The 23,715-nt window shown below is 49.2% G+C and overlaps 3 protein-coding genes and 2 long non-coding RNA genes across 7 annotated transcripts in view; 3 read left to right on the top strand and 2 right to left on the bottom strand.

Annotated features, from left to right (window-relative positions):
* The window catches only part of ube2al (ubiquitin conjugating enzyme E2 A, like), a 113,475-nt gene extending 106,160 nt beyond the window's left edge, over nucleotides 1–7,315 (bottom strand). Inside the window, exons 1-6 of one of the 2 annotated variants that reach the window (XM_060040578.1) lie at nucleotides 7,118–7,313; nucleotides 6,204–6,284; nucleotides 6,091–6,116; nucleotides 5,265–5,354; nucleotides 5,097–5,185; nucleotides 4,095–4,239 (exon numbers count right to left, since the gene is read on the bottom strand). In XM_060040578.1, coding sequence (XP_059896561.1) covers nucleotides 4,111–4,239; nucleotides 5,097–5,185; nucleotides 5,265–5,354; nucleotides 6,091–6,116; nucleotides 6,204–6,284; nucleotides 7,118–7,161 — 459 coding nt within the window. In that variant the 5' untranslated portion in view covers nucleotides 7,162–7,313 and the 3' untranslated portion in view covers nucleotides 4,095–4,110. Of the gene's footprint in view, nucleotides 1–3,511; nucleotides 4,240–5,096; nucleotides 5,186–5,264; nucleotides 5,355–6,090; nucleotides 6,117–6,203; nucleotides 6,285–7,117 lie in introns of those variants that run through there. The other variant, XM_060040577.1, reaches the window with a different exon arrangement.
* ing1 (inhibitor of growth family, member 1) lies at nucleotides 67–3,359 on the top strand. Its single transcript, XM_060040571.1, has 4 exons — nucleotides 67–388; nucleotides 1,211–1,380; nucleotides 2,100–2,248; nucleotides 2,454–3,359. Exons 2-4 carry the CDS (start codon nucleotides 1,242–1,244, stop codon nucleotides 3,090–3,092), a joined length of 927 nt encoding a protein of 308 aa, XP_059896554.1. The 5' UTR covers nucleotides 67–388; nucleotides 1,211–1,241; the 3' UTR covers nucleotides 3,093–3,359.
* Nucleotides 7,316–7,691: 376 nt separating the features above from the next.
* On the bottom strand, nucleotides 7,692–23,682 carry ankrd10b (ankyrin repeat domain 10b). 2 transcript variants are annotated; one of them, XM_060040569.1, is made up of 6 exons: nucleotides 23,071–23,666; nucleotides 22,164–22,316; nucleotides 20,827–20,918; nucleotides 10,171–10,436; nucleotides 9,748–9,837; nucleotides 7,692–8,329 (listed from the first exon to the last, which is right to left on the bottom strand). In XM_060040569.1, the coding sequence occupies exons 1-6, from the start codon at nucleotides 23,269–23,271 to the stop codon at nucleotides 8,118–8,120; spliced, it is 1,014 nt and encodes a 337-aa protein (XP_059896552.1). In that variant the 5' UTR covers nucleotides 23,272–23,666; the 3' UTR covers nucleotides 7,692–8,117. The 2 variants fall into 2 exon arrangements, with proteins under 2 accessions (XP_059896552.1, XP_059896553.1); XM_060040570.1 differs by having other exon boundaries at nucleotides 7,692–9,837; nucleotides 23,071–23,682.
* Nucleotides 10,436–12,506, top strand: LOC132449001 (uncharacterized). The gene is made up of 2 exons (XR_009523477.1): nucleotides 10,436–12,302; nucleotides 12,476–12,506. It is a non-coding gene; the product is annotated as an uncharacterized LOC132449001 (long non-coding RNA).
* On the top strand, nucleotides 12,706–15,466 carry LOC132448999 (uncharacterized). Its single transcript, XR_009523475.1, has 2 exons — nucleotides 12,706–13,241; nucleotides 13,285–15,466. It is a non-coding gene; the product is annotated as an uncharacterized LOC132448999 (long non-coding RNA).
* Nucleotides 23,683–23,715: the final 33 nt, after the last annotated feature.

Raw genomic sequence — 23,715 nt, 5'->3', positions numbered from 1 at the left:
CCGCCACAGGGGGTCCTTCGAGCTGTATTAAAATCTTTCATCTTGATTGACGAGCTTTACTATTTTTGGTTTGTGGTTGTCTTGTTACAAGTTCACTTAATTGCTTGTTTTGAATAAAAAAAAATATATTAGATGTGCACTCTCCTAGAGCCCAGTTTGACGCGGATCCGATCCACCAGTCTACTACAGGTCCCCCCTGGATCATGCGCAGTAGGGCCCATTAGCAGTAGCAGCACGCTAGTGATGCTAGGCTAACAGCACAGTGCGCCTCGGGTCGGTAAGCTAGCGCGGGTTAAAGCCACTAAACCCTCCACTCAACCCTCCAGTACCCCCCAACCAGGCCCCGGGTCACCGCTCCCCCTCCGGAGCAGAACCACGGACCCGTCAGGTAAACTGAGCCGTCAGTCTGTCTGATCCGCCAGGCTGCTGTCTGTCCGCTAGCTCCACCAACATGATGACCAGACCGACGAGAGCCCTTCAATTACATGTGGTCCACTGGGAGGGAGTACTGGTCCGGGTGGTGTGGTCCACTGGGAGCATGGGTCCCACGTGATGTGGTCTACATTAATAATGTCGGCTAATCTGTGACATAGAGCGGGTTTTTCGGCATCGCTGTTTCTATTATGGTTGTGTGTGTGAGATTAGACTCAGGAATTGTCAAGACAGGTCCGTCCCCCCGGTGAGTCCTGTAGGGTCAGACAGGTCCGTCCCGTCCCCCCGTGTGTCATGTAGGGTCAGACAGGTCCGTCCCCCCGGTGAGTCCTGTAGGGTCAGACAGGTCCGTCCCACCGATGAGTCCTGCAGGGTCAGACAGGTCCGTCCCGTCCCCCGTGTGTCATGTAGGTTCAGACAGGTCCGTCCCGTCCCCCGTGTGTCATGTAGGGTCAGACAGGGTCCAGTTCATCAGGGTTTGCAGCGGTTCTCCGTTCATGTTGTTGACTCCGGTTCGTTCTTGGGCTGCATACGAACACGTCACCAGTCTCCTCTGATGTTACTGTGGTTTCGTAACATCCGCTAACTGCCCTGTTTTACTACATATGTGCATTTATTTAACATGGTGCTCAGCGAGAGCTTAACTGGAATAAGCCTTAAGGCTTACGGCTGATGCTTAAATGTCCATTAACAAATTGAATGCCTGAATCCACGTGTTTGATTGTATCATAGTGGTTTGTTGTATCTTATTGTGATGTGTTGTCTTTCTGGTGTCCAGGTGCGGTGGTCAGGCTGAATAAAGACCTGCGATGCTGAACCCAACCACCGGGGACCCCGTCCACGTTGTAGCCCATTATGTGGAGGAGTACCTGGACCTGGTGGAGTCGCTGCCCTTCGACCTCCAGAGGAGCGTGTCCCTCATGAAGGAGATCGATGCCAAGTACCAAGGTGGGATATTAATAACATAACATTATAGGACACAAGGTGATACTGATATAAGGGGACCACACTCGGCCATTAATGGTATTATAGGACAGGTGGTTTACTGATATGAGGGGACCTCAGATGAATGTGTTCTCGTCTCCAGTGCATCATTTAGCGTATGATGTTCTGAGTGGTTGAACAGGAGTCCTGACTCCTGTTCAACCACTCAGAGCATCAGAGACCTTGTGTTTATACTGATAGAACTGTTAGAACATGCCTCACACTGTCTCCATGTCTGCTGCTCTCCTCACTGTCTCCCTGGTGTCTCCTCACTGTCTCCCTGGTGTCTGTGCTGCTCACTGTCTCCCTGGTGTCTGTGCTGCTCACTGTCTCCCTGGTGTCTGCTGCTCTCCTCACTGTCTCCCTGGTGTCTGTGCTGCTCTCCCTGGTGTCTCCCAACTGTCTCCCTGGTGTCTCCTCACTGTCTCCCTGGTGTCTGTGCTGCTCTCCCTGGTGTCTCCCAACTGTCTCCCTGGTGTCTCCCCACTGTCTCCATGGTGTCTGTGCTGCTCTCCCTGGTGTCTCCCCACTGTCTCCCTGGTGTCTCCTCACTGTCTCCCTGGTGTCTGTGCTGCTCTCCTCACCGTCACCCTGGTGTCTCCCCACTGTCTCCCTGGTGTCTCCTCACTGTCTCCATGGTGTCTGTGCTGCTCTCCTCACTGTCTCACTGTGTCTGTGCTCAGACGTCCTGAAGGAGCTCGACGAGGCATACGAGCGCTACAGACGGGAGGCGGACCCCCTTCAGAGACGCCGGCTCCAGCTGGCCATCCAGAAGGTCCTGATCCGCAGCCAGGAGCTCGGAGACGAGAAGATCCAGATCGCTGCTCAGATGGTACGTAATGACCCCCCCCCCCCCCGGTCGGACCTCTGAGGTCACCCGTCAGCCTCTAAAGGGGGCGTGTCTGAGGTCACCTGTCTCTAAACGGGGCGTGTCTGAGGTCACCTGTTTCTAAAGGGGCGTGTCACAGGTCACCTGTCTCTAAAGGGGGCGTGTTTGAGGTCACCTGACTCTAAAGGGGCGTGGTATTGTGTTGCAGGTGGAGCTGGTGGAGAACCGCACCCGGCAGATGGACTGGCACTCGGAGCACCTCCACTCGTCCCAGGAGAGCCCTGAGAGCCACGCCCCTCCCCCCGTCGCCGTGGCCGCCGCCGCCACCACGGCCGCCATCTTGTCCCCGGCGGCGTCGGTGACGGTGACGCCCGGCAAGGCGGCGCACCACGACAAGAGGAGGGAGGAGGCCCCGCCCAGCGGCGGCGCCCTGGACAAGTCCGGGGGGAAGCGGTCGCGGCGGCAGAAGAACGGGGAGGGGCGGGACAGCTTCGGGGGCGGCGGCCTGGAGCACGGCGAGGACGCCGGCGCCTCGCGGGAGAAGCGGGCCAAGACGTCCTCCAAGAAGAAGAAGCGGTCCAAGGGGAAGTCGGAGCGGGAGGTGTCCCCGCCGGACCCCCCCATCGACCCGGACGAGCCCACCTACTGCCTCTGCGAGCAGGTCTCCTACGGCGAGATGATCGGCTGCGACAACGACGAGTGCCCAATCGAGTGGTTCCACTTCTCCTGCGTGGGGCTGCACCACAAGCCCAAGGGCAAGTGGTTCTGCCCCAAGTGCCGGGGGGAGAACGAGAAGAGCATGGACAAGGCCCTGGAGCGGGCCAAGAAGGAGCGCTCCTACAGGTAGCCCCGCCACGCCTCGCTTTGTGTCCATTTGTATTTTTGTATCGACTCGCTGTTGGAAGAACAAGGACTCCTGGAAGAACCTATTTTTATGAGCGCCTCAGAGCTACTTCCTGCTCACGTTTGTATTTGAAGTATAGACATAATGTAACGCAACCTGCATGTTTTGGGTCCACTGTTCTTTTTCGTACCCATGGTTATTTTTTGCAAAGTTGTATCGTGCATGCATTATCATCCTTGTTTCTACTTAACAAATAAACTACTTCCTCTATCTTTGTAGTCATGTGTTGAAATGAATCCTGTTCCAACATCGGGCCGCTGGGCTTTAGGACGGTGATGGAGTGATACAACTCATCCTCAGTACTGTTGTGGGCTGGTTACCACGTTACAAACCACCAAAATTGACCAATTAAAAGAGACGAGTGAATTTGCCTTTTTATTTACACGTGTTGAAAAAAGTAAATGAGGGGAGAGTGAGAGAAAAGAGCTCCTGTACATAAAGTCAGACGCACGCGACCGTATGTACCCCAGCACTGACCCCTGACCTCTGCATGGAGCTCACACCCCTGGAGAGCGGGCTCATTGGTCGCCCCCGTGTGTCTGTCCTGCCGAGGGGACCAATCAGAGCCCAGAGAAACGCCTCTGGGAAAAAACAACTACGGACCAAAAACCTGTTGGATGGCGACTGAAGCGTCTCCACGTTGAACGCTTCACGCGTCCTTCAGAACGTGGACATGATGAGTGGGGAGACTTACAGCAGAACAGCACACAGGCGCGTTGGCAGAAGGCCCAAACCCGTCCTGAGTGACCAAACTAAACCACAAGGCTAACCGCCCAACGCAAGGCCCCCGACCAATCACAGAGGGCCAAAATAAAAAGAAAGGGTTCCGTGTCGGGGAGACGATACAGGGGAAGGTGAAGGTAAAGTGCATAAAAGCTTCAAGAGGTGTATGGGGGGGGTCCACTAAAACACACACACACACACACGCACACACACACTGGGCCCTGGGGGCAGCAGGCGGTCAGCTGTCCCTCCAGCTCTGCTCCACGATGGCCGAGACCCTCTTCTGGTACTCCCTCTTGTTCTCCTGGTATAGCTGGGCGGCCTGGCTGTTGGCCGGGCTGTTTGGGTTTGGTTCGTCCAGCAGCGACTGGGGGGAGGCACAGGGGGGGGGGCAGTGAGAACGGTACCAGTCCAGAACCAGCCACCAGCTGGTTCTGGACTTGGGTATCGGCCGATTCCTGAACTTGGGTATCGGCCGATACCGAGTTTATACCGATACAGCGTCTAGCATCGTAACGACTAACAGCACCTATCCTTATTGAAGGGTTCTCTTATGATGACAGCGATGTTCACTTACTGTGGACTAATTTTTATTCAGAACTAGGTCATTAACATTTATAATCTTTAATTAGAATACATTTGTATTCTTCTAGTTAAGCGTGAGCATCCATGTTTTTCGACTTGTTAGCTCTAAAGCACGTCAGTCGGAGACGACGCGTTTCCCATTCCGACCGTTAACGAACGCAGCAGAACGCTGCAGTGTTTGATCTTCTCTGTGCAGTGTTTAGTGTTCTCTGTGCAGTGTTTGATCTTCTCTGTGCAGTGTGTGATCTTCTCTGTGCAGTGTGTGATCTTCTCTGTGCAGTGTTTGATGTTCTCTGTGCAGTGTTTAGTGTTCTCTGTGCAGTGTTGAGTGTTCTCTGTGCAGTGTTTGATGTTCTCTGTGCAGTGTTGAGTGTTCTCTGTGCAGTGTTGAGTGTTCTCTGTGCAGTGTTGTGTTCTCTGTGCAGTGTTGGATGTTCTCTGTGCAGTGTTTAGTGTTTGATGTTCTCTGTGCAGTGTTTGCTGTTCTCTGTGCAGTGTTTAGTGTTCTCTGTGCAGTGTTTGGTGTTCTCTGTGCAGTGTTTAGTGTTTGATGTTCTCTGTGCAGACACCGGACCGCAGTTCAGGCGGTCTGGGAGGAACCTCCGGTCCTGGTATCAGAACAGCTGGAACCCGTCCTACCTGGATGGAGGTGAGGATGGAGGAGACGTCGTATGTGGGACTCCAGCGGTTCTGGAGGATGTCGAGGCAGATGCTGCCGTCTGCGTACACTAGGAAACAACGATAACGTCACCGTACACATTCACAAAGAGGAGGGGAGGGGGGGGGGGGGGCGGGGGAGGGTCCTACCGTTGGGGTGGAACATCTTGGAGACGAACCGCACCGTGGGGGGCTTGTTGGGGTACTCCTCTGTGAACTCGACCGTCAGCTTAAAGGTGCCTGGAGGGGGGATGGAGAGCAGGGTTTAGTGACCGGCGGCCGGACCACTCGGACCCTAGCCTCACCACACTGTGTTCCTCTAGCCTTAGAACCTAGCCCACCATAAGAACTACACCACAGTGTTCCTCTAGCCTTAGAACCTAGCCCACCATATGAACTACACCACACTGTGTTCCTCTGGCCTTAGAACCTAGCCCACCATATGAACTACACCACAGTGTTCCTCTAGCCTTAGAACCTAGCCCACCATATGAACTACACCACACTGTGTTCCTCTAGCCTTAGAACCTAGCCCACCATATGAACTACACCACACTGTGTTCCTCTAGCCTTAGAACCTAGCCCACCATATGAACTACACCACACTGTGTTCCTCTAGCCCACCATATGAACTACACCACAGTGTTCCTCTAGCCTTAGAACCTAGCCCACCATATGAACTACACCACACTGTGTTCCTCTAGCCCACCATATGAACTACACCACAGTGTTCCTCTAGCCTTAGAACCTAGCCCACCATATGAACTACACCACAGTGTTCCTCTAGCCTTAGAACCTAGCCCACCATATGAACTAATTAGGAATAGAATAAATAATGCATCAAAGATGACCATTAATGCAACAATGGATGATCTGAAGGATTAACAACACCGTGACGGATCAGAACCCGTCCACCAAGGGGAGGGGTAATGTGGACCGACGATGTTGTAGTGGTCATCCAATCACAGCCACTCACCGTCCTCAAAGGGGGTCCCCTCAGGCCTGTGGGAGCACAAACACATCCTGTTCAGGTCATGAATCCTTTACAACTGACATCACTTCCTGCTCTGCCAGGCTGCGCCGCCGTACCCGAATATGACGGCGTTCCACACCATGATGTTGTTCTCAGAGGGGGCTCCGCTCACACCGGCGGGGGGGTCCTCCTGGAGCCTGGGGACCCAGAGTGTTACTACGGGACAACCTGCACAGGAGACCATCGTACACACACGTTGTGTTTATGAGGACCGTCCTAACACACATTGTGTTGTGTTTATGAGGGCCGTCCTAACACACATTGTGTTGTGTTTATGAAGACCGTCCTAGCCCCTAATGGACTAGATGTTGGAGGAACAACATCTAGAGCTCTGCTGGTTCCGGACACTGAACCAGTTCCACTGGGATGTTTACATGCCGGACCAGTAAATAACACCAGTACACTGAGGACCTTGGAGCCCAGAGAGAAGCTGGAGGGGGAGACACAGAGAGAGGCTGGAGGGGGAGACACGCAGACACCTAGTACACAGAACCTTTCGGTTGACTTCAGACGGAGAGCCGCTCCGCCAGTGAACCTTTAAAACCAGCTAGTTAGCACCGAACAGAGTCTTAACCAGTTAGTCAACTGGTTCTACTAACCCCTAACCCCAGCGGGACGTCATCTACTAACCCTAAGAAGACGTCATCTACTAACCCCGGCAGGACGTCTTCTACTAACCCAGCGGGACGTCATCTACAAACCCCAGCGGGACCATCTACTAACCCCGGCAGGACGTCTTCTACTAACCCCAGCGGGACGTCTTCTACTAACCCCAGCAGGACGTGATATACTAACTCCGACAGGACGTCATCTACTAACCCCAGCGGGGCGTCAATCACACGACTCTCTACGGCCGGAACACCGATCGACGAATCAGGTGAGATTGTTGACGCCGGACAAGTTCGGTCGCGCTAGCGTTAGCTCCGAGCTAGCCTAGCAGCTCCTTCTGACACTTCAGCCGACAGCTTACCGTTTGAAGTCCCTCATGAGCCGTCTTCTGGCCGGAGTCGACATGGTTGTAGCGCCCTGGTCACCGAGGGCCCGCCGCTCGCTGTCTGATATTAATACCTGATTATGAAGATCTCTTTTTACAACATCGCAGCCGCCGAAACCCGATTTCCCGGTGTAGTGTCGCTCTGTGGCCGCGGATTAGACCACTCCACCGCGGTGGGGGGTAGACGGGTGAGGTTACATCAGCTGTGGACCATACGCACTATTCATCTACCATTGCAGAAGGGGGACGGTATCTAATAGAGTTTTTAAAGACCTTTACGATTAATGTATATAACTCTTCGGATGAATGTGTTTGGTTTATAGCGCCGTGTAATTCTACCCTATTCAATTCTACCCAGACTGACGTGGGATCATAGGATGGGTTCTGGCTCGTACCGACAGGTGAGATTGCATCCATTATTCAACTGATATAGCTTTACATTCACATGTATATGTACTATAAAGTAACTATAGATAACAAATCAGTGATGTGCGCTTTGGGAATCAGAGAAATGTTACAAAAATTTGAATAAACAGTTCTTGCCAAAAGATTGAAGGTTTAGTTTCACAAACCCTTTATTTGTAATTAATGAGCATTGTGACAATCATCCAATCAAACTTGTATCAAGAAATCTGAAAAATACATAAGTCCTTAATTAAACAGGATTATCATAGTACAGGCATTGGTTAAATACATCGATGCGTATTCGTTCCCAAATAAAACAAGTTAATAAAGTGTATTTAAAAAAACGAAGCTCAGCATAGTGACCAATGAACTTATGGTATTGGTTCTAATAACAAAAACCTTAACAAAGACAGAACAAGTATATACATTGAAAACAGCAAATTCTGGAAATACAAGCCTTCCCTTCCATGTGTTTCTTTTAATTTTTTTAACAAATGAAGCATAGCGTGGTTGTGAGGTGAAGACCCGGTCTCATGAGCCTATAGAGGAGCATGGTGCCGAAGACCCGGTCTCATGACCCGTGGTAGAGGAGCATGGTGCTGAAGAACGCGTGGTCATAAAACTGCTCTGCCTTGACCGACGTCTGGTGCTCCAGCTGACTGCCTGCACTGGGAGCCTCGTCCCCGTAGGCAGGCTGCTGGACCCCGCCGGTCTCTGGGGTCCCCCCCCCTCGCTGGCTGTGGCCATTTGAGGTAAAATCCCCAGAGTGTGTTTCACCTGCCACTAGAGATGAGACAAAACCACAATATAGAGGAGCGGTCACGGCACGCAGTACAGAACAGCAGTCGGCGAATCAACGGACAGCTGGCAGAGCTGGAGTGACACACTGTCACAGGCTGCAGCCTGGAGGACCGGGCTCCAGGCCACAGCCGGGGCTCCAGGCGGTCTGACCGGCCTGGTGGACTCAACGTCTCCCTGGGTGAGGAGAGCTCTCGGTTCAGAGCCTCAACCCGAACCCCTCCTGGGTTCAGCACATCAGAGAACCGTAGTTCCGCCCCTCCCTCAGCCCGGGACGTTCCTTTAACCAATGCCTCGATTAGTTTAATGAGACAGAACATCCTGACCTAGCCTCCATTTGTAAATGTCAAAGCTGAATTGAGATAGTCAATATCAATGAGCTAAACTTCCCTATACTGTCATTCATGACATCAAGAGTCACAAGAGCAGCGATTAATCTCACATGTCGTCGGCCAACAGTAGAACTCCAGCTACCTTTACACCAGATTTACACATTGAAGCGTCAGCCTGAACCTCCACACCGAGGACGGCTTCAGTGTAGCTCATCTTGATTAATAACATTCATCATATGCTTTGGCTTATAGTGAAACTCTCCTCTAACAAATGAGAAGGAAATTGTCAGGCTAAAGCTAAACGAAGAAATCCCCTGAATGGATGTGAACCAAGGGTAACAAGGCACTGAACACACAAACTCTCCCTTCTAAGAACTTCTAAAACTAAGTTTTACTTGTGTAGATGCATGAATTTGGGCCCTATATTTACAGCCATCACAAACTCCTGACCCACTGGTCTACACATCCCTGGTTATCATGTTCCTGTAAATTGTGCAAGAAAACAAACATTCTGTTTACCAACCAAAATCTTTTATACAACTTTTATAACCTTGACCAAAACCGACAAACAGATCTAACAAACGAGGAACCTCGAAGGAGAATAATATATTACTCATCTTAAGAAAAGGTGGAAAACCCATTATGACACAACTCTATTCCAAAGCAACAAAGTAAACCCCTAGACGAGCCACTACAACACCACGGCCGGCTAACCCTCTGAAGCTAGGCGCTAACCCGCTGAAGCCAGGTGCTAACCCTCTGAAGCTAGGCGCTAACTCTGCAGCTAGGTGCTAACTCTGAAGATAGGCGCTAACTCTGAAGCTAGGCGCTAACTCTGAAGCTAGGTGCTAACCCTCTGAAGCTAGGTGCTAGCCCTCCAGAGGGGGCGCCTCGCCCTCCAGAGCTACGCCCCCTAGAGGTAGGCGTAGGAGTTGGTGCAGCGGCAGGGGGTCTGCATGGCGCCCACGGTGATGATCTCCTGCTCCCGGGGCGCGGCGGGGGCCCAGTCCTCCCTCTGGTTCGGCCCGGGGGGCGGGGCCAAGGGCCCGAAGGTAAAGGGGGCGGGCCCACCTGAGGTTGAGGAGGACTCCTCCAGCATGCTCTCCATGAGGTCCTCTCCAGCGCCTCCTCCGTTCAGCAGTCCTGGGGGGGCGCCGAAGCCTGGGGGGGTAACGAGGAACATGGTTAATGAGGAGCATGTCTTAATGAGGTTCAATGAGGAGCACGTCTTAATGAGGAGCATGTCTTAATGAGGAGCATGTCTTAATGAGTTTCAATGAGGAGCATGTCTTAATGAGGAGCACGTTTTAATGGGGAGCATGTCTTAATGAGGTTCAATGAGGAGCATGTCTTAATGAGGAGCACGTCTTAATGAGGAGCATGTCTTAATGAGGTTCAATGAGGAGCATGTCTTAATGAGGTTTAATGAGGAGCATGTCTTAATGAGGTGCATATCTTAATGAGGTTTAATGAGGAGCATGCTTTGGGGCGTACCGTTGGTTCTTGGCTTCTTAAACTGACTGTCCTCCATGCCATCAAACGACCGTTTCCTGTTCGGGGCTGCGGACAGGAAGCTGCGCCCCTGGAGGGCGTGGTCCCCGTTGTGGGCGGACCCGTTCAGGCCGAACCCCCCCAGTGGGCCCTGGGCGGGGGCTAGGTTCCTCTGGATGTTCTGGGCGTTGAAGAGGACCTCAGCGCACTCCCGGAAGCCCTGGGCGTGGGCCAGGTCGGCCGCGGTCAGCCCGCTGGCGTTCCTCAGGCTGTACGACAGGAAGGGCACGCGTCAGCACCCCCCGGGGACCGCGTGAGGACAACCAATCAGCACGCACTCACCAGGCACTCGGAGGACACACAGACAGACACCGTCCACACACACACACATACGGCCTGCACTATCCTCGTCATCGATGATGGATGACGTATGATCCTTCTGGGATCATAGTCCATAACACGCTAAAGCCTGATTAAAAAGTGCTTAATAAGGGGAACGATATCTGCTGCAGGAGGATATGATTCAGACGAGTAACAACAGTTTCAATGAAGGACTGAACGTCTGGGTGATCCGCTAATGGTACCTCCTCTAGTGTCTACAGGCTGACCGCTGGTCTGTGGACTGTGCTGTGGACTGTGCTGTGGACTGGTCTGTGGAGGTCCTGCTGGTCATCAAGAGGTGAGAGGAGACGCTGTGATCGCCGTCTTCATCTGAGACACAAGCTCTTCGCCGGACCCAGAAGGTGGAGTCAGCTGTTCTTGGTTCTTGATAATTATAGGGTGAAATTAAGTAGAAACAGGAGATGGGGCGTCAGGGAGCGCAGGCAGCGGACAAGGAGGGCGATTTTTCTTCTCCAACATGTAGGACAGGGTCTGGACGCCATGGGTCCAGGAAGTAGATAAGTCTTCCGTGTCGTCACTTCCTGCTTGGGTTCCATCAGAGTCAAGCGGTGGAATCACAAGAAGGAAGTTCAGAATGCGGAACGAAGAAAGGCCTCGAGCACTCCCGTTTCCGGAAACCTTGAAGCCCCCGGAAAGCTTGATCCATCCATGTCTTAATAATAATCCTATCAATATCTTCATCAGCCCTGGATCAATATCTTCATCAGCCCTGGATCAATAACTTAATCAGCCCTGGATCCACAGAGCTCAGCCCTTTGGGACAACCGCCCTGGCAGCAGAACCTCCTCATATCCTGATGCAGCAGCTATCTGTGAACTATGTGGGGGGTTATGAACAAGCAAACAATGCAGTGATGTCAACATAATCTTTGGGTTTATATTAGTGATGGAAACAATGTCATTGGTTGAAGATACCCAAATATTAACTAATTATATACTTAAGGGAATAGACTTAGGCAGAGGGGAGGCAGTTGTTTCTTATAAAGGGCAACAAGCTTCTAAAGATGTCTATCACGGCTCCATGAATGGTATTCAGCCCAATGATTTAGGAGGCCAACGGTAAATACATCAAACTGCCAAGTTTAATCCACTGCTGACACTTGTTTGTAGGCTAAAGGTCACAAGACACCGGTGAACAGCGCTCTGAGAACACAGCGGGGCTTTGTGTAAATAATGAGGTGGAGCCACGCCTACAGGGGGGGGCTGGTCATCAGGGAGGAGCTAATGCACTGTTCTAAAGTCTCCTCTAAGAACACCATATGGCCTTACTACATATTTACCATAATGTTATCATAATAATAATGATAAATATAATAAAAAGGAAGAGTCTAATAGGAAGTATGTTGAACCAAGTGACATTGCCTCCCAAACACCGAACTAGATTTGGTCTCACTACAAGTCCATTGTTTGCTTATTTATAGATAAAACTAAATCAAATGATTAACTGTTCCTTCTTTCCTGCTAAGCAGGTGTGTAAATAAAGTTGAGGAAATGGTGCACATGAAAAACATTCTCGGTAGAATTTGAAATAAAAATTAAAACACATCAATCTGAATAGAGTCCCATCAAATGAACGCTTCCAAAGCCCCCAGGTGGTCTGCCCTCGTGTGGTTGGTGGATGGTCTCACTAACGGCTGGATGGTCTCACTAACGGGTGGATGGTCTCACTAAAGGGTGGATGGTCTCACTAAAGGGTGGATGGTCTCACTAACGGCTGGATGGTCTCACTAACGGGTGGATGGTCTCATAAAGGGTGGATGGTCTCATAAAGGGTGGATGGTCTCATAAAGGGTGGATGGTCTCATAAAGGGTGGATGGTCTCATAAAGGGTGGATGGTCTCATAAAGGGTGGATGGTCTCATAAAGGGTGGATGGTCTCACTAACGGGTGGATGGTCTCACTAACAGGTGGATGATCTCACTAACGGGTGGATGGTCTCATAAAGGGTGGATGGTCTCATAAAGGGTGGATGGTCTCACTAAAGGGTGGATGGTCTCACTTAAGGGTGGATGGTCTCATAAAGGGTGGATGGTCTCATAAAGGGTGGATGGTCTCATAAAGGGTGGATGGTCTCATAAAGGGTGGATGGTCTCATAAAGGGTGGATGGTCTCATAAAGGGTGGTTGGTCTCATAAAGGGTGGTTGGTCTCATAAAGGGTGGTTGGTCTCATAAAGGGTGGATGGTCTCACTTAAGGGTGGATGGTCTCATAAAGGGTGGATGGTCTCACTTAAGGGTGGATGGTCTCATAAAGGGTGGTTGGTCTCATAAAGGGTGGATGGTCTCATTAAGGGTGGATGGTCTAATTTAAGGGTGGATGGTCTCACTTAAGGGTGGATGGTCTCATTTAAGGGTGGATGGTCTCACTGAAGGATGGAAGGTCTCGTTTAGGGGTGGGTGGTCTCACTTAGGGAGCGTTTGGTTTTGTGACCTGCACTCACTCAGTTCAGGGTCATTCCTGATCTCTGGGTTGAACCATTTTAAGATCATTTAGCAGTACATTTTCCACTCCAGTTCTCCAGTTCTATCCATGATTAATGCCAAGTCCAGCTCGGATCAAAGGTTGGCGACAAAAATGCTTGCAATAGGAAACTGTATCAAATAATCCCAAAATAAGAAACTGCCTGAAACTGGGCTTTCATGTCGCTGCTCGTTGAGGCCTCAACAGCCGCAGGTACACCATGTAGCAGGTACACAGTGGTTACCCCATGTAGCAGGTACACAGTGGTTACCCCATGTAGCAGGTACACGGTGGTTACACCATGTAGCAGGTACACAGTGGTTACACCATGTAGTAGGGCACAGGGAAATCTGATAGTTGTAGAAAAACATAATGTAATATTGTAGAAAACCAACAACTGTATAATAGTTTAATGTAGAATAACAAAATATAACTAGTTAATTGTGGGTTATGACTCAGTTAATCTGACTCATCTCTTTGAATGTTTTTCAAGGTTATTTCTCAGATATTGTCGCAATGTTTTTTATTCTGTCTCTGACGGGAACCTACATGAGTTTTAAATTCATAAAATAAACAGATATATTATACCTTACTACCTGATAGGTTTATAAGCAGTATTACTCGTAGATAGTGAGACCAAACACCAACCGACACCAGAGCAAAGGTGTCTCCTCACCCCCATCTTGCCAGGACAGTTAAAGGAAGCGTTAATTCGTAGTAAATGCCTGCTCTTTGATTTCCTCCAGTCTCTATCTCCCAGCTCCCTGTCATCATGCTACATGGTGGGACTCACATGACTAACCTGTCCTCACAAGGTGATCCTATGGTTAGTTAAAAATAACAAATCAAAGAAATAAACTCATTATAGAAACAATTATGAATAGCAAAGCATGCATGTCTAAAAAACGTACATATTAAATTTAACGTTTTGATTCATAAAGTCCTAGCATTAAAACCAATCACCGCAAGAAATACCTCAACAGTTTGCCCGAGTGGAGGTAGGAAGCGATAGTGAGAACACTCAAAGCCACAACAGTGCAGCTATCCCAGGGAACGGGGCAGCAGTGTCTATTCTCCCCCTTTCAAGGATTACTTGACCAAACCAAGTCATTTCCAATTCAATGGCTGTAAAACATTAAAACGTAGGGTTCTGTTCCGTTAACAGTACAGAATTTATTTCGTACTTATTGTCACTTTCAGGAAAGAAAGATGACAAAAGATCAGATGTCAAAACAGACTGTACGATATCATGGGGTTAATATTGTAAGTGACAGACAGATAAAACAGTTTTAATAGGTGAAATAATCGGCATAATAAATTGACAGTGTAAAACTATTGCAACAAGATGTTAGCAGTATACAGTTACTAGCTGTTCTAACCCTCCAACAAGCGCCCACGGTCACTACTCTAAAGGCTGCCGCTACACGCTAACCCGCCACCACCGACTCATGACAAACCTAAAACGCATTCAAGACTTGGGTTTAGTTTCATAGGGTCCCACTAGTTATATAATTAAACTAAGGTTTATTCACGTTTGATGTTTTAGAATAACAATATTTGATCTGAAATTCCATGAATCATTTACAATATAAACGGCTGTGTGTCAAATTAAATGTAATGAAGTGTGTCAAACGTATCACGATAATATTCTCAACACATACCGATGTTTTTAGTGCATTAGGGAAGTATTCAGACCAATCCTCCATTCCTCATTCCTTCGATGTTTCTAGAACCTGATTGGGGGTCACTCTGGGTCCTTTCCAGTTGATGTGATGAGTCGTCTAGGGAACACTTCTTCTTTGGGGAATTCAGAGACCAAAGTAGCTTCCATTAGTGGAAGAAGCTGGGACCCCCCAGAATCCCCCTGGGGCTGGCAGGCTACGGGGGGGGGGGGACTGTGGAGCAGGAGAACCCAGGGGGAGGCGTGGTTCTTCAGGATGGTTCTCTCTGCATGGTCTTGGCTCACCCCCTTGTCATTCACCCTCCAGGAGGTGGAGCGCCGTGATGCTGACCTCATGCTGTGAGGAGCTCTTCATTGGCAGGTTCTGAAGGACGAGTCAGGATGGAGTGAAAGATCAAGAATATCAAGAATAAAACGGAAGAGAGATCTTTGTGAAAGCCTGATCCAAAGCGATCAGGACCTCAGAAGAGGGAAAAGGTTTCTCCTCGAAGGAGGAACGATGGGCCCACAGCCGAGAAGGCCAAACGCAGGAGGCATTGGACGTCTCTGGATATGTGTGGGGCACAGCCCGACGGAAACATCAGGAGCCGTGGCTGGGAAGCCCCCCCTGACTTGGGGGACGATGAAAGAGGGCCTTCCCCAGATATATCCATCATGACCTCAAGAAGACTAGTGGGTGTAGTCACTGCAGAAAGCAGTTCGACAAAGAACCAAGTAAAGGCATGGAGGTGAACAAGCGATTGCTTAAAAAGTACAGTAGCATGTTCTCCCTATTTATTTTGGGGAAGAACATGGTGAATGAGGAGTGATGTTTCAATGAGGGGTCTGAATACTTTCCCAATGCACTGTAACGTGTTGTCTCTGGGCCTCATTGTACCTCCTGGGACATGGTTAAGGGTGCTGGTGATTCATGCTTTCTCTAGGAACGGAATTCGACTCTCATTACAGTCGGTTTAATACCGACTGTAATGTGTATAGATATATAGTGTTCGGAAGTAAACATTTGAGTTCCTGTTTGGGTCCAGGGAAGGTTCAACTGGAGACAGCATCTGGACTGGCAGACACAACGTATTTATTAAAATGTACAAAATGTACATTGGTATGAAAATCCAAAATAATATAATACCTATAGATATTTTATAATATAAATTGTATGTATAAGCACAGTCTATGCTTGTAACATTTGTGGAAGTATGTTTAAGTTTTTCCGGAATTTCAAATCAAATATTTTCCCCCTATTGGGAAATTATATTATGTTGTTGGTGGTTATTATTATCTATTATATATGATACTATTATCTTAATACATGATTATGAATAAAACCGGAATAGTGTATTATTTGGTAGCTGGGGAAGTTGACGATTGTGAGAACATTCATATTGAGTTTAGTGATTACTTTCTAATCTCTCTGGAGTATTTTAAACCATCTTGTACATCGTACATCTGTTTAGTCTTTATTAATTTAGGTGAAATGTTAATTAAATAATGAATGAACGTGAACAGATGTGTTAAGTTGTGATTTTGATTTCAATGTGGATAAAGTTGGTGCTAAGAGCTGTGAGCTAACAGCTTCTCTGCACATGGTAAAGGCTGAACCTGCGCTAAGGTAACCTGGCTAAGGCTCGGTCTCTGGCACGGTCACATGCGGTCTGGGGTCGGACCCCAAGAGGAAGGCTCCACCACGCCAGCCCACAGCTGGCCCTGGAACGGCCTTTAACGTCTTGGGCGAATTCACCCTTCATTAAGATAATCACCCTACACTCTGTGATGGGGTCACTCTGTACTGAGAGCTGTCCTCCTCTGATGGGGTCACTCTACTCCCTGTACTGAGAGCTGTCCTCCTGTGATGGGGTCACTCTACCCCCTGTACTGAGAGCTGTCCTCCTGTGATGGGGTCACTCTACTCTCTGTACTGAGAGCTGTCCTCCTCTGATGGGGTCACACTACTCTCTGTACTGAGAGCTGTCCTCCTGTGATGGGGTCACTCTACTCTCTGTACTGAGAGCTGTCCTCCTCTGATGGGGTCACACTACTCTCTGTACTGAGAGCTGCCCTCTGATGGGGTCACACTACTCTCTGTACTGAGAGCTGTCCTCCTGTGATGGGGTCCCTCTGTACTGAGAGCTGCCCTCTGATGGGGTCACTCTACTCTCTGTACTGAGAGCTGTCCTCCTGTGATGGGGTCACTCTACTCTCTGTACTGAGAGCTGCCCTCTGATGGGGTCACTCTACTCTCTGTACTGAGAGCTGTCCTCCTCTGATGGGGTCACTCTACTCTCTGTACTGAGAGCTGTCCTCCTCTGATGGGGTCACTCTACTCTCTGTACCGAGAGCTGTCCTCTGATGGGGTCACTCTACTCTCTGTACTGAGAGCTGTCCTCCTGTGATGGGGTCACTCTACTCTCTGTACTGAGAGCTGTCCTCCTCTGATGGGGTCACTCTGTACTGAGAGCTGTCCTCCTGTGATGGGGTCACTCTACTCTCTGTACTGAGAGCTGTCCTCTGATGGGGTCACCCTGTACTGAGAGCTGTCCTCCTCCTGTGATGGGGTCACTCTGTACTGAGAGCTGTCCTCCTGTGATGGGGTCCCCCTGTACTGAGAGCTGTCCTCCTCTGATGGGGTCACTCTACTCTCTGTACTGAGAGCTGTCCTCCTCTGACGGGGTCACCCTGTACTGAGAGCTGTCCTCCTGTGATGGGGTCACTCTACTCTCTGTACTGAGAGCTGTCCTCTGATGGGGTCACCCTGTACTGAGAGCTGTCCTCCTCCTGTGATGGGGTCACTCTGTACTGAGAGCTGTCCTCCTGTGATGGGGTCCCCCTGTACTGAGAGCTGTCCTCCTCTGATGGGGTCACTCTACTCTCTGTACTGAGAGCTGTCCTCCTCTGATGGGGTCACTCTACTCTCTGTACTGAGAGCTGTCCTCCTCTGATGGGGTCACTCTACTCTCTGTACTGAGAGCTGTCCTCCTCTGATGGGGTCACTCTACTCTCTGTACTGAGAGCTGTCCTCCTCTGACGGGGTCACCCTGTACTGAGAGCTGTCCTCCTGTGATGGGGTCCCCCTGTACTGAGAGCTGTCCTCCTCTGATGGGGTCACTCTACTCTCTGTACTGAGAGCTCTACTCCTGTGATGGGGTCCCCCTGTACTGAGAGCTGTCCTCCTCCGATGGGGTCCCCCTGTACTGAGAGCTCTACTCCCTGTTCTTAGAGCTGGGGGTCCTCGCCAGGTGTCAGAGGGTCTTACAGGTCGTTACTTCCTGAGGATGACTGACCTCCATTATTTTTCTACGTTTCTATCCCGACTGACCTCCTGTTAGCGGTCGTTGGTATCAAATCATACGTGCTCATACGAGCATTTAACATTTAATTTGCCTCAAGGTGTGTCTTCCAATCAGCTCATTTATTGAAGTTGAGGATGTGTCTGGCCCCGTGTGTGGCTTTGTGGAAATCTGATGACCTGTATCACCTTAATTTACTCTGTTAGAGGTTTTGTGTATATTTGGTTTGAATATATTGTAGATATTAAATGTGTATTCTTATACTTATCTTCTGTTTCTTCACAGGAACCTTCGTTTTGGCATTGATCAAATGTTATCTTGTGTACATTAAAGTTGAAGTTCATTTTTAACTTAAGTTACAGAAAGCGTCTTAAAGTTGTCATGAGCTGTTTCCCACCTAGACTGGCTGTACTTTCCTGCTGCCAGTGAGCCTCCTTATTTTTGGAACATAAGCTAAAAAAGGACATGACGTAAGAAACAATTCTAAGGCCTGTAGGGAAAAAACAAGTTAATCATCATCACATCAGTGCCCACAGAAGCAGGTGACCAAGCGCACATCCTCTCACCCTAGCATCAGGTAAGCCCCCAGAGCTCCAGTCAGTACCTAGACATGCTGTGTCCAGCCCGCTAGTGAGGAACCGGTTCTATTTAGAGCATTGCATGCCGATCTGAAATGGGTCTTATTGCGTTAAGTGGTTCATTGACCGCACCTACAAGTTTTAGCCACTAATATTGAGATCTCTTACTGAAAGCCAACCGCTCTGCAGTCAATAGGCCAGCTTGAATGTTTAGAAATGTGCTGATGCTCTGTATCCACTGAACTACACTCACCGTTAAATAGTTGTCAACATGCCCTTTCAGTATTAATTAAGACCGTGAAGCAGGTCATACATTCAGTGAAGAACACAGCATGTGTTAACACTCTGGTGGTATCTGATTAATGGACTATGAGGGTGTCAGAATGAAACAGCTCATTGTACAAATCTAATTCATAATATGATGCATATAAATATAATGCTCTGGTGATTTTACTTAAGTTTACTATATTTCTCTTCAACATGTATCATCTAATTAATACTGACTGATGATGACAGTAGGAGGTGGGGTCACTACAATGTCTAATAATTGGCTCTAAGGAACTTGGAAGAGTGAACCGGTTTGGGTAATTACTTTTAGCTCAATCCTCTCAATGATACAAAAGAATCCAGATACTAGTTATGGTCTGACACATTAGCATTCTTTCATTACTATGACCATGTCAGATCAGGGCGTGTACATCTAGAAGCCCAGAAGGCCGTCTGCAACAATGGCTTTAAGTTAAACAACAGTCAGGTGAAAGAGAGATCCCTCTGCACCATAGAGTACTCTTACTGTGTTATACTCCTCATTATAAAGAATGCATAATGACTCTTAAGTACCTTACTGTACCGACAGCAATATATTGTCTCTCTTTCTTCAGACAAATGTACTTATTGTAAGTCGCTTTTGATAAAAGTGTCTGCTAAATGCAAACGCTAGTAGCGTGCCTAGTTATGCCTCTTACAATATCTTGAGCCAATCAGCTGAGTCCCTACACACATTAATACTTATTGTGCAACAGAAGCTGCTTTTAATTTGATGCAACAGAAGGCAGCATTCAAACTGACACTACCTCAGACAGAGGGATGTGCACCTGGTCATCTAGTTCAGCCGAGCACCCAATACACGGAACCAAACAAGGGGTTAGAAATCAAACCACACTCAGATATAACAAAGATCATGCAACAGGGCCTACTATGCTCACATCAACATCAAGTTCCTCTCTACTGTGTGTAATGAAACCATGTTTCTTAAACCATAAACCTTTAGTTGCACAAAACGTGAATTACAGGATGTAATCACCTCTGCTTATATCATCATTTCAGCAAAGCATAAATAATGTAACTATTTTACAGCTGAGTTATAAATCTATCTTGAAGAAACCATACACATTTTAACTGTGATTAAGGTGGCCATTATACAAAGAAAGAAACTTGATGTGAATTGTTCTATTATACAGTTTCTATAATCGTTCTAAATGTTACATTGCAGGGGAACACCACCAAAACATGCAAACTAGAGTTATAGGTTTCTTTTTAAATAAACGTGTGAGGAGTGTGTGTGCCCAGTGTTGTTGAATTATGAACTGCCAATATTAAGGACTAGCCCTAAATATGTTAATAAATGGCTATTATTTGATTATCGATAAATGTAAATCAAAGGATAGAAAGCTTATGGGGCCAGGTATGTGATATTCTAGCCAGTGGGTCAGATTCAAACCACGTGTCTGTAGCTGCCACTGAATGTGATGATTTTGATACAGAGGTCTTCAGGGTTCATCTACAGCTTTACCACAGGAAGCCACACCTACCTATCACCGTGGAAACGGGATCTCTTAATGATCACCGTAGAACAGTATCTCCTAACGATCACCGTAGAAACGGGATCTCCTACCTAACACCGTAGAAACGGGATCTCTTATCGATCAGCGCAGAAACGGGATCTTCTAACTATCACCGTAGAAACGGGATCTCCTAACTATCACCGCAGAAACGGGATCTCATAACTATCACCGTAGAAACGGGATCTCCTAACTATCACCGCAGAAACGGGATCTCCTAACTATCACCGTAGAAACGGGATCTCCTAACTATCACCGTAGAAACGGGATCTCTTATCGATCACCGTAGAAAGGGGATCTCCTAACTCTCCTGGTGGAGAGGGGAGCCCTGCAGGCCGGTGGTTTGGTGGTGCCCCTGCAGAAGGCGTGTTAGGTGCTGGTAGTAGAGACAGCGACGGAGGGAGGAGTAGGACTTACTCAGCCTGGGCGCCCTGCGTCAGCAGAGCCCTCACACACTCCAGGCTGCCCGCGCGGGCAGCCTTGTGGACCGGGGCCTCTCCCACATAGTCCTGGGGAGGAGATCAACCAACATGGTCACATGACCTGGTATCAACCAATCACACAGTCATATTGGCCTCGGTCCATCTCCAAGGCAACATGTTCTGCAGCCAGCAGCCTCCCCCCCCCCTCCCCTCCAGAGATCAGACGCAGGCTGGAGGAAGACGAGGGTGTGAACTTTACCCCCCCCCCCCCGCCTAGACAAACAGGGCGGGGGAGGGATGTAAAGCCGTTGGAGGCGTCTGTTACCCCCCTAAATGTAGGTCAGGAAAGTGCTGCAGTTAACCTCCGCTCCAACTCCCAGAGTCCTGAACTAATCCTGATCTGTCTGTAGCAACACACACTGCGCCAGACACACTGAGAGCCAACACACACACTGCACTACACACTGTAGCTGTGTTCGAAATCGTTCCCTATACACTCGTTCCCTATTCCCTATATAGTGTACATGATATAGTGCACTATATAGGGAATAGGGAACGAGAATTCGGACACTACGCTGAACATTTCTAAACGTCATTTGCGTCAGTAAATCCCCCGGGTATTTGTGTGATGCAGACAGATGCGCCCACATCATGTAAACAAACCGGGCACTCACGAGGAAAGCTGGAGGTTGTATGATGTTGAATGTTACATTTCCTTGTTTAATTAATTTTGAATGTTAAATATTCTATGTTAAATCCCAAATAAATTTTGACATTTCTAAACGAAAGCCGGAGACTCCATCATTAAATGTATTCGTTTTCGCGGTTATTCGGCTTCTTCTTCTCCCCTGGAAAAATACAACCGCATTGCATTGTGGTATACGGGAGTAACATGTAGGGAACATCGTATGTACCCTATTTTAAGTCCACTATATAGTGCCCTATATAGTGGACCACTGAGAATTCGAACACCCTACAAAATGGCGTGCACCCTATTTAGTGCACTACATCCATGATAGGGAACGATTTCGAACACAGCTTGTGTGTATCAGAGCCAACACACACTGCACTACACACTGTATCAGAGCCAACACACATCATCACACATCATCCTCACTGTGTCTGATCCCTCTGAGATCAACAAGTCTTTTTCTCGCGGATCAACGTGACGTCCTCTGTTATGACTACAGCCTTCAATGGAGAGGAATATTTACCATAGCAACCCCCAGCTGGTTTATTGTACTGTAAGCATCCTATGTATCAAATCCTCAGATCATGTCTCTCTAGTATCAGATCATGTATTAAGGTACGTTAGCTGCGGTCGGGCCATACCTGTTTCCTAATGTCCGCCCCGGTTTGCAGCAGCCACAGCAGGCAGGCGGGGTGACCCCCGAAGGCGGCGATGTGGGTGGGGGTCTGGGCGAAGCGCGAGGTCACCGCGTTCACACCGCAGCCCACCGCCACCAGACGCATCACGCACTCCAGCTGGGGAGGTTAGATAACAAGTTAGTTAACAACTCATCACACACTCCAGCTGGGGAGGTTAGTTAACGACAAGTTAGTTAACAACTCATCACGCACTCCATCTGGGGAAATACTGGTTAGTTAACCATAGTTAACGACATGTTAGTTAACAACTCATCCCTTATTCTCCAGCTGAAGAGTAAAAGGTTAGTTAACAACAGGTTAGTAAACAGGTAAGTTAACAACTCTTCTTCTGATTCAATCACTAACTTCCACACTAAACAAACAGTCAGATCTCGTCAGAGACTGATAATAAAACACAACGGTCGACTTGGCGCTCGTTTTTGAACGAGTCAGCGGACACGAGAGCCTCTGATCTTTTCCGTGTTCCCGCCGGACGCCACACCTCCGCTCGGTCAGGATGGACATGGCGCCAACGGGCCCGGCGGTAGGCGTTAAGACAGCCCGGAAAGAAAGGGAGCTAACATCGGTGCCCTGGGAGGTCGACCAGTCAACCGCCGTGAGGATGCTCGCTAAGCAGCGCGAAGATGCGTTTGTTCCTGCCACGGAAACGCGACGGCCAACGGTTCATCACCCGCGAACCGTGTGCGCAGTTGGCGACCATTACAAGCACACGTCCGACCGCGTTCACACCGGGGAATGTGCACGCGCTCTCTATATACAACTCCACGTTCTCGACATGAAGGTAACCAATAGCAAGATTCCCAGTAGTGAAATAACCAGTATAATCAGCAGCGGCCGTGGAGCTACCAACCTGTCCAAAGTGCGCGGCCCAGTGGATCGGCGTCCAGCCGTAGAACGAGTCCTCCGCCGCGAGCTCCGCGGGGCTCGTGACGCACCGGAGGAGATCGCACAGCGCGCCGACGTCCCCGTCCCTACACGCGCGGTGGAGAGGGAAGCGGAGGTTCAGCACCTCCTCGCTCGAGAACCCGGACGACTCGGCGTCTCCCGACATCCTGGCCCGAGATGGACGGAAACGAGGCAGACACGACGGCTCACCGCTCCGGTACGACGTGTGGGATTTTCCGGTCGTTTCCCAAATAAGACCCCCGCCTCAGAGTATGCAACTGCGTGCTTCTGCCTGACTACACACACACACGCGCAGAAGAGCGGGAGGCTCAGCGCGCTAACGATGGACGGATTGAAACTTGAGAAGCTCGGAGGGGAGCCGCAAGCTGCGGGGCGGATCGTGTTCAAAACACGGGGTGGATTCAGCTTGTCAAGTGGCGGACCGCTTTCAAAACACGGAGTGGATTATGATTGTAAAGAGGCAGACTGCGTTCAAAACACGGAGCGGATTCAGCTTGTAAAGGGGCGGACCCACGGTGATTTATTGCATTGATAGCCATTGGCATATGGCGCAGCTCGTGAACCCTTCTTCAGAAGCACCAGGTTGTTG

This window comes from Gadus macrocephalus, chromosome 20 (assembly GCF_031168955.1).
Source record: "Gadus macrocephalus chromosome 20, ASM3116895v1".
Lineage (NCBI taxonomy): Eukaryota > Metazoa > Chordata > Actinopteri > Gadiformes > Gadidae > Gadus > Gadus macrocephalus.
The sequence above is the reverse complement of the archived record's forward strand: the minus strand, read 5'-3'. Positions and strand labels throughout refer to the sequence as shown.

Bases quoted from the DNA above. Each gene is read 5' to 3' on its own strand.
- ing1 (XM_060040571.1), top strand. From the start codon at position 1,242: ATGCTGAACCCAACCACCGGGGACCCCGTCCACGTTGTAGCCCATTAT. The intron at 1,381-2,099 runs GTGGGATATTAA...GTCTGTGCTCAG, and splicing joins GATCGATGCCAAGTACCAAG to ACGTCCTGAAGGAGCTCGAC. The intron at 2,249-2,453 runs GTACGTAATGAC...ATTGTGTTGCAG, and splicing joins TCCAGATCGCTGCTCAGATG to GTGGAGCTGGTGGAGAACCG.
- ankrd10b (XM_060040569.1), bottom strand. From the start codon at position 23,271: ATGTCGGGAGACGCCGAGTCGTCCGGGTTCTCGAGCGAGGAGGTGCTG. The intron at 22,317-23,070 runs GTTGGTAGCTCC...TAACCTCCCCAG, and splicing joins GGGCCGCGCACTTTGGACAG to CTGGAGTGCGTGATGCGTCT. The intron at 9,838-10,170 runs GTACGCCCCAAA...TTACCCCCCCAG, and splicing joins TAAGAAGCCAAGAACCAACG to GCTTCGGCGCCCCCCCAGGA.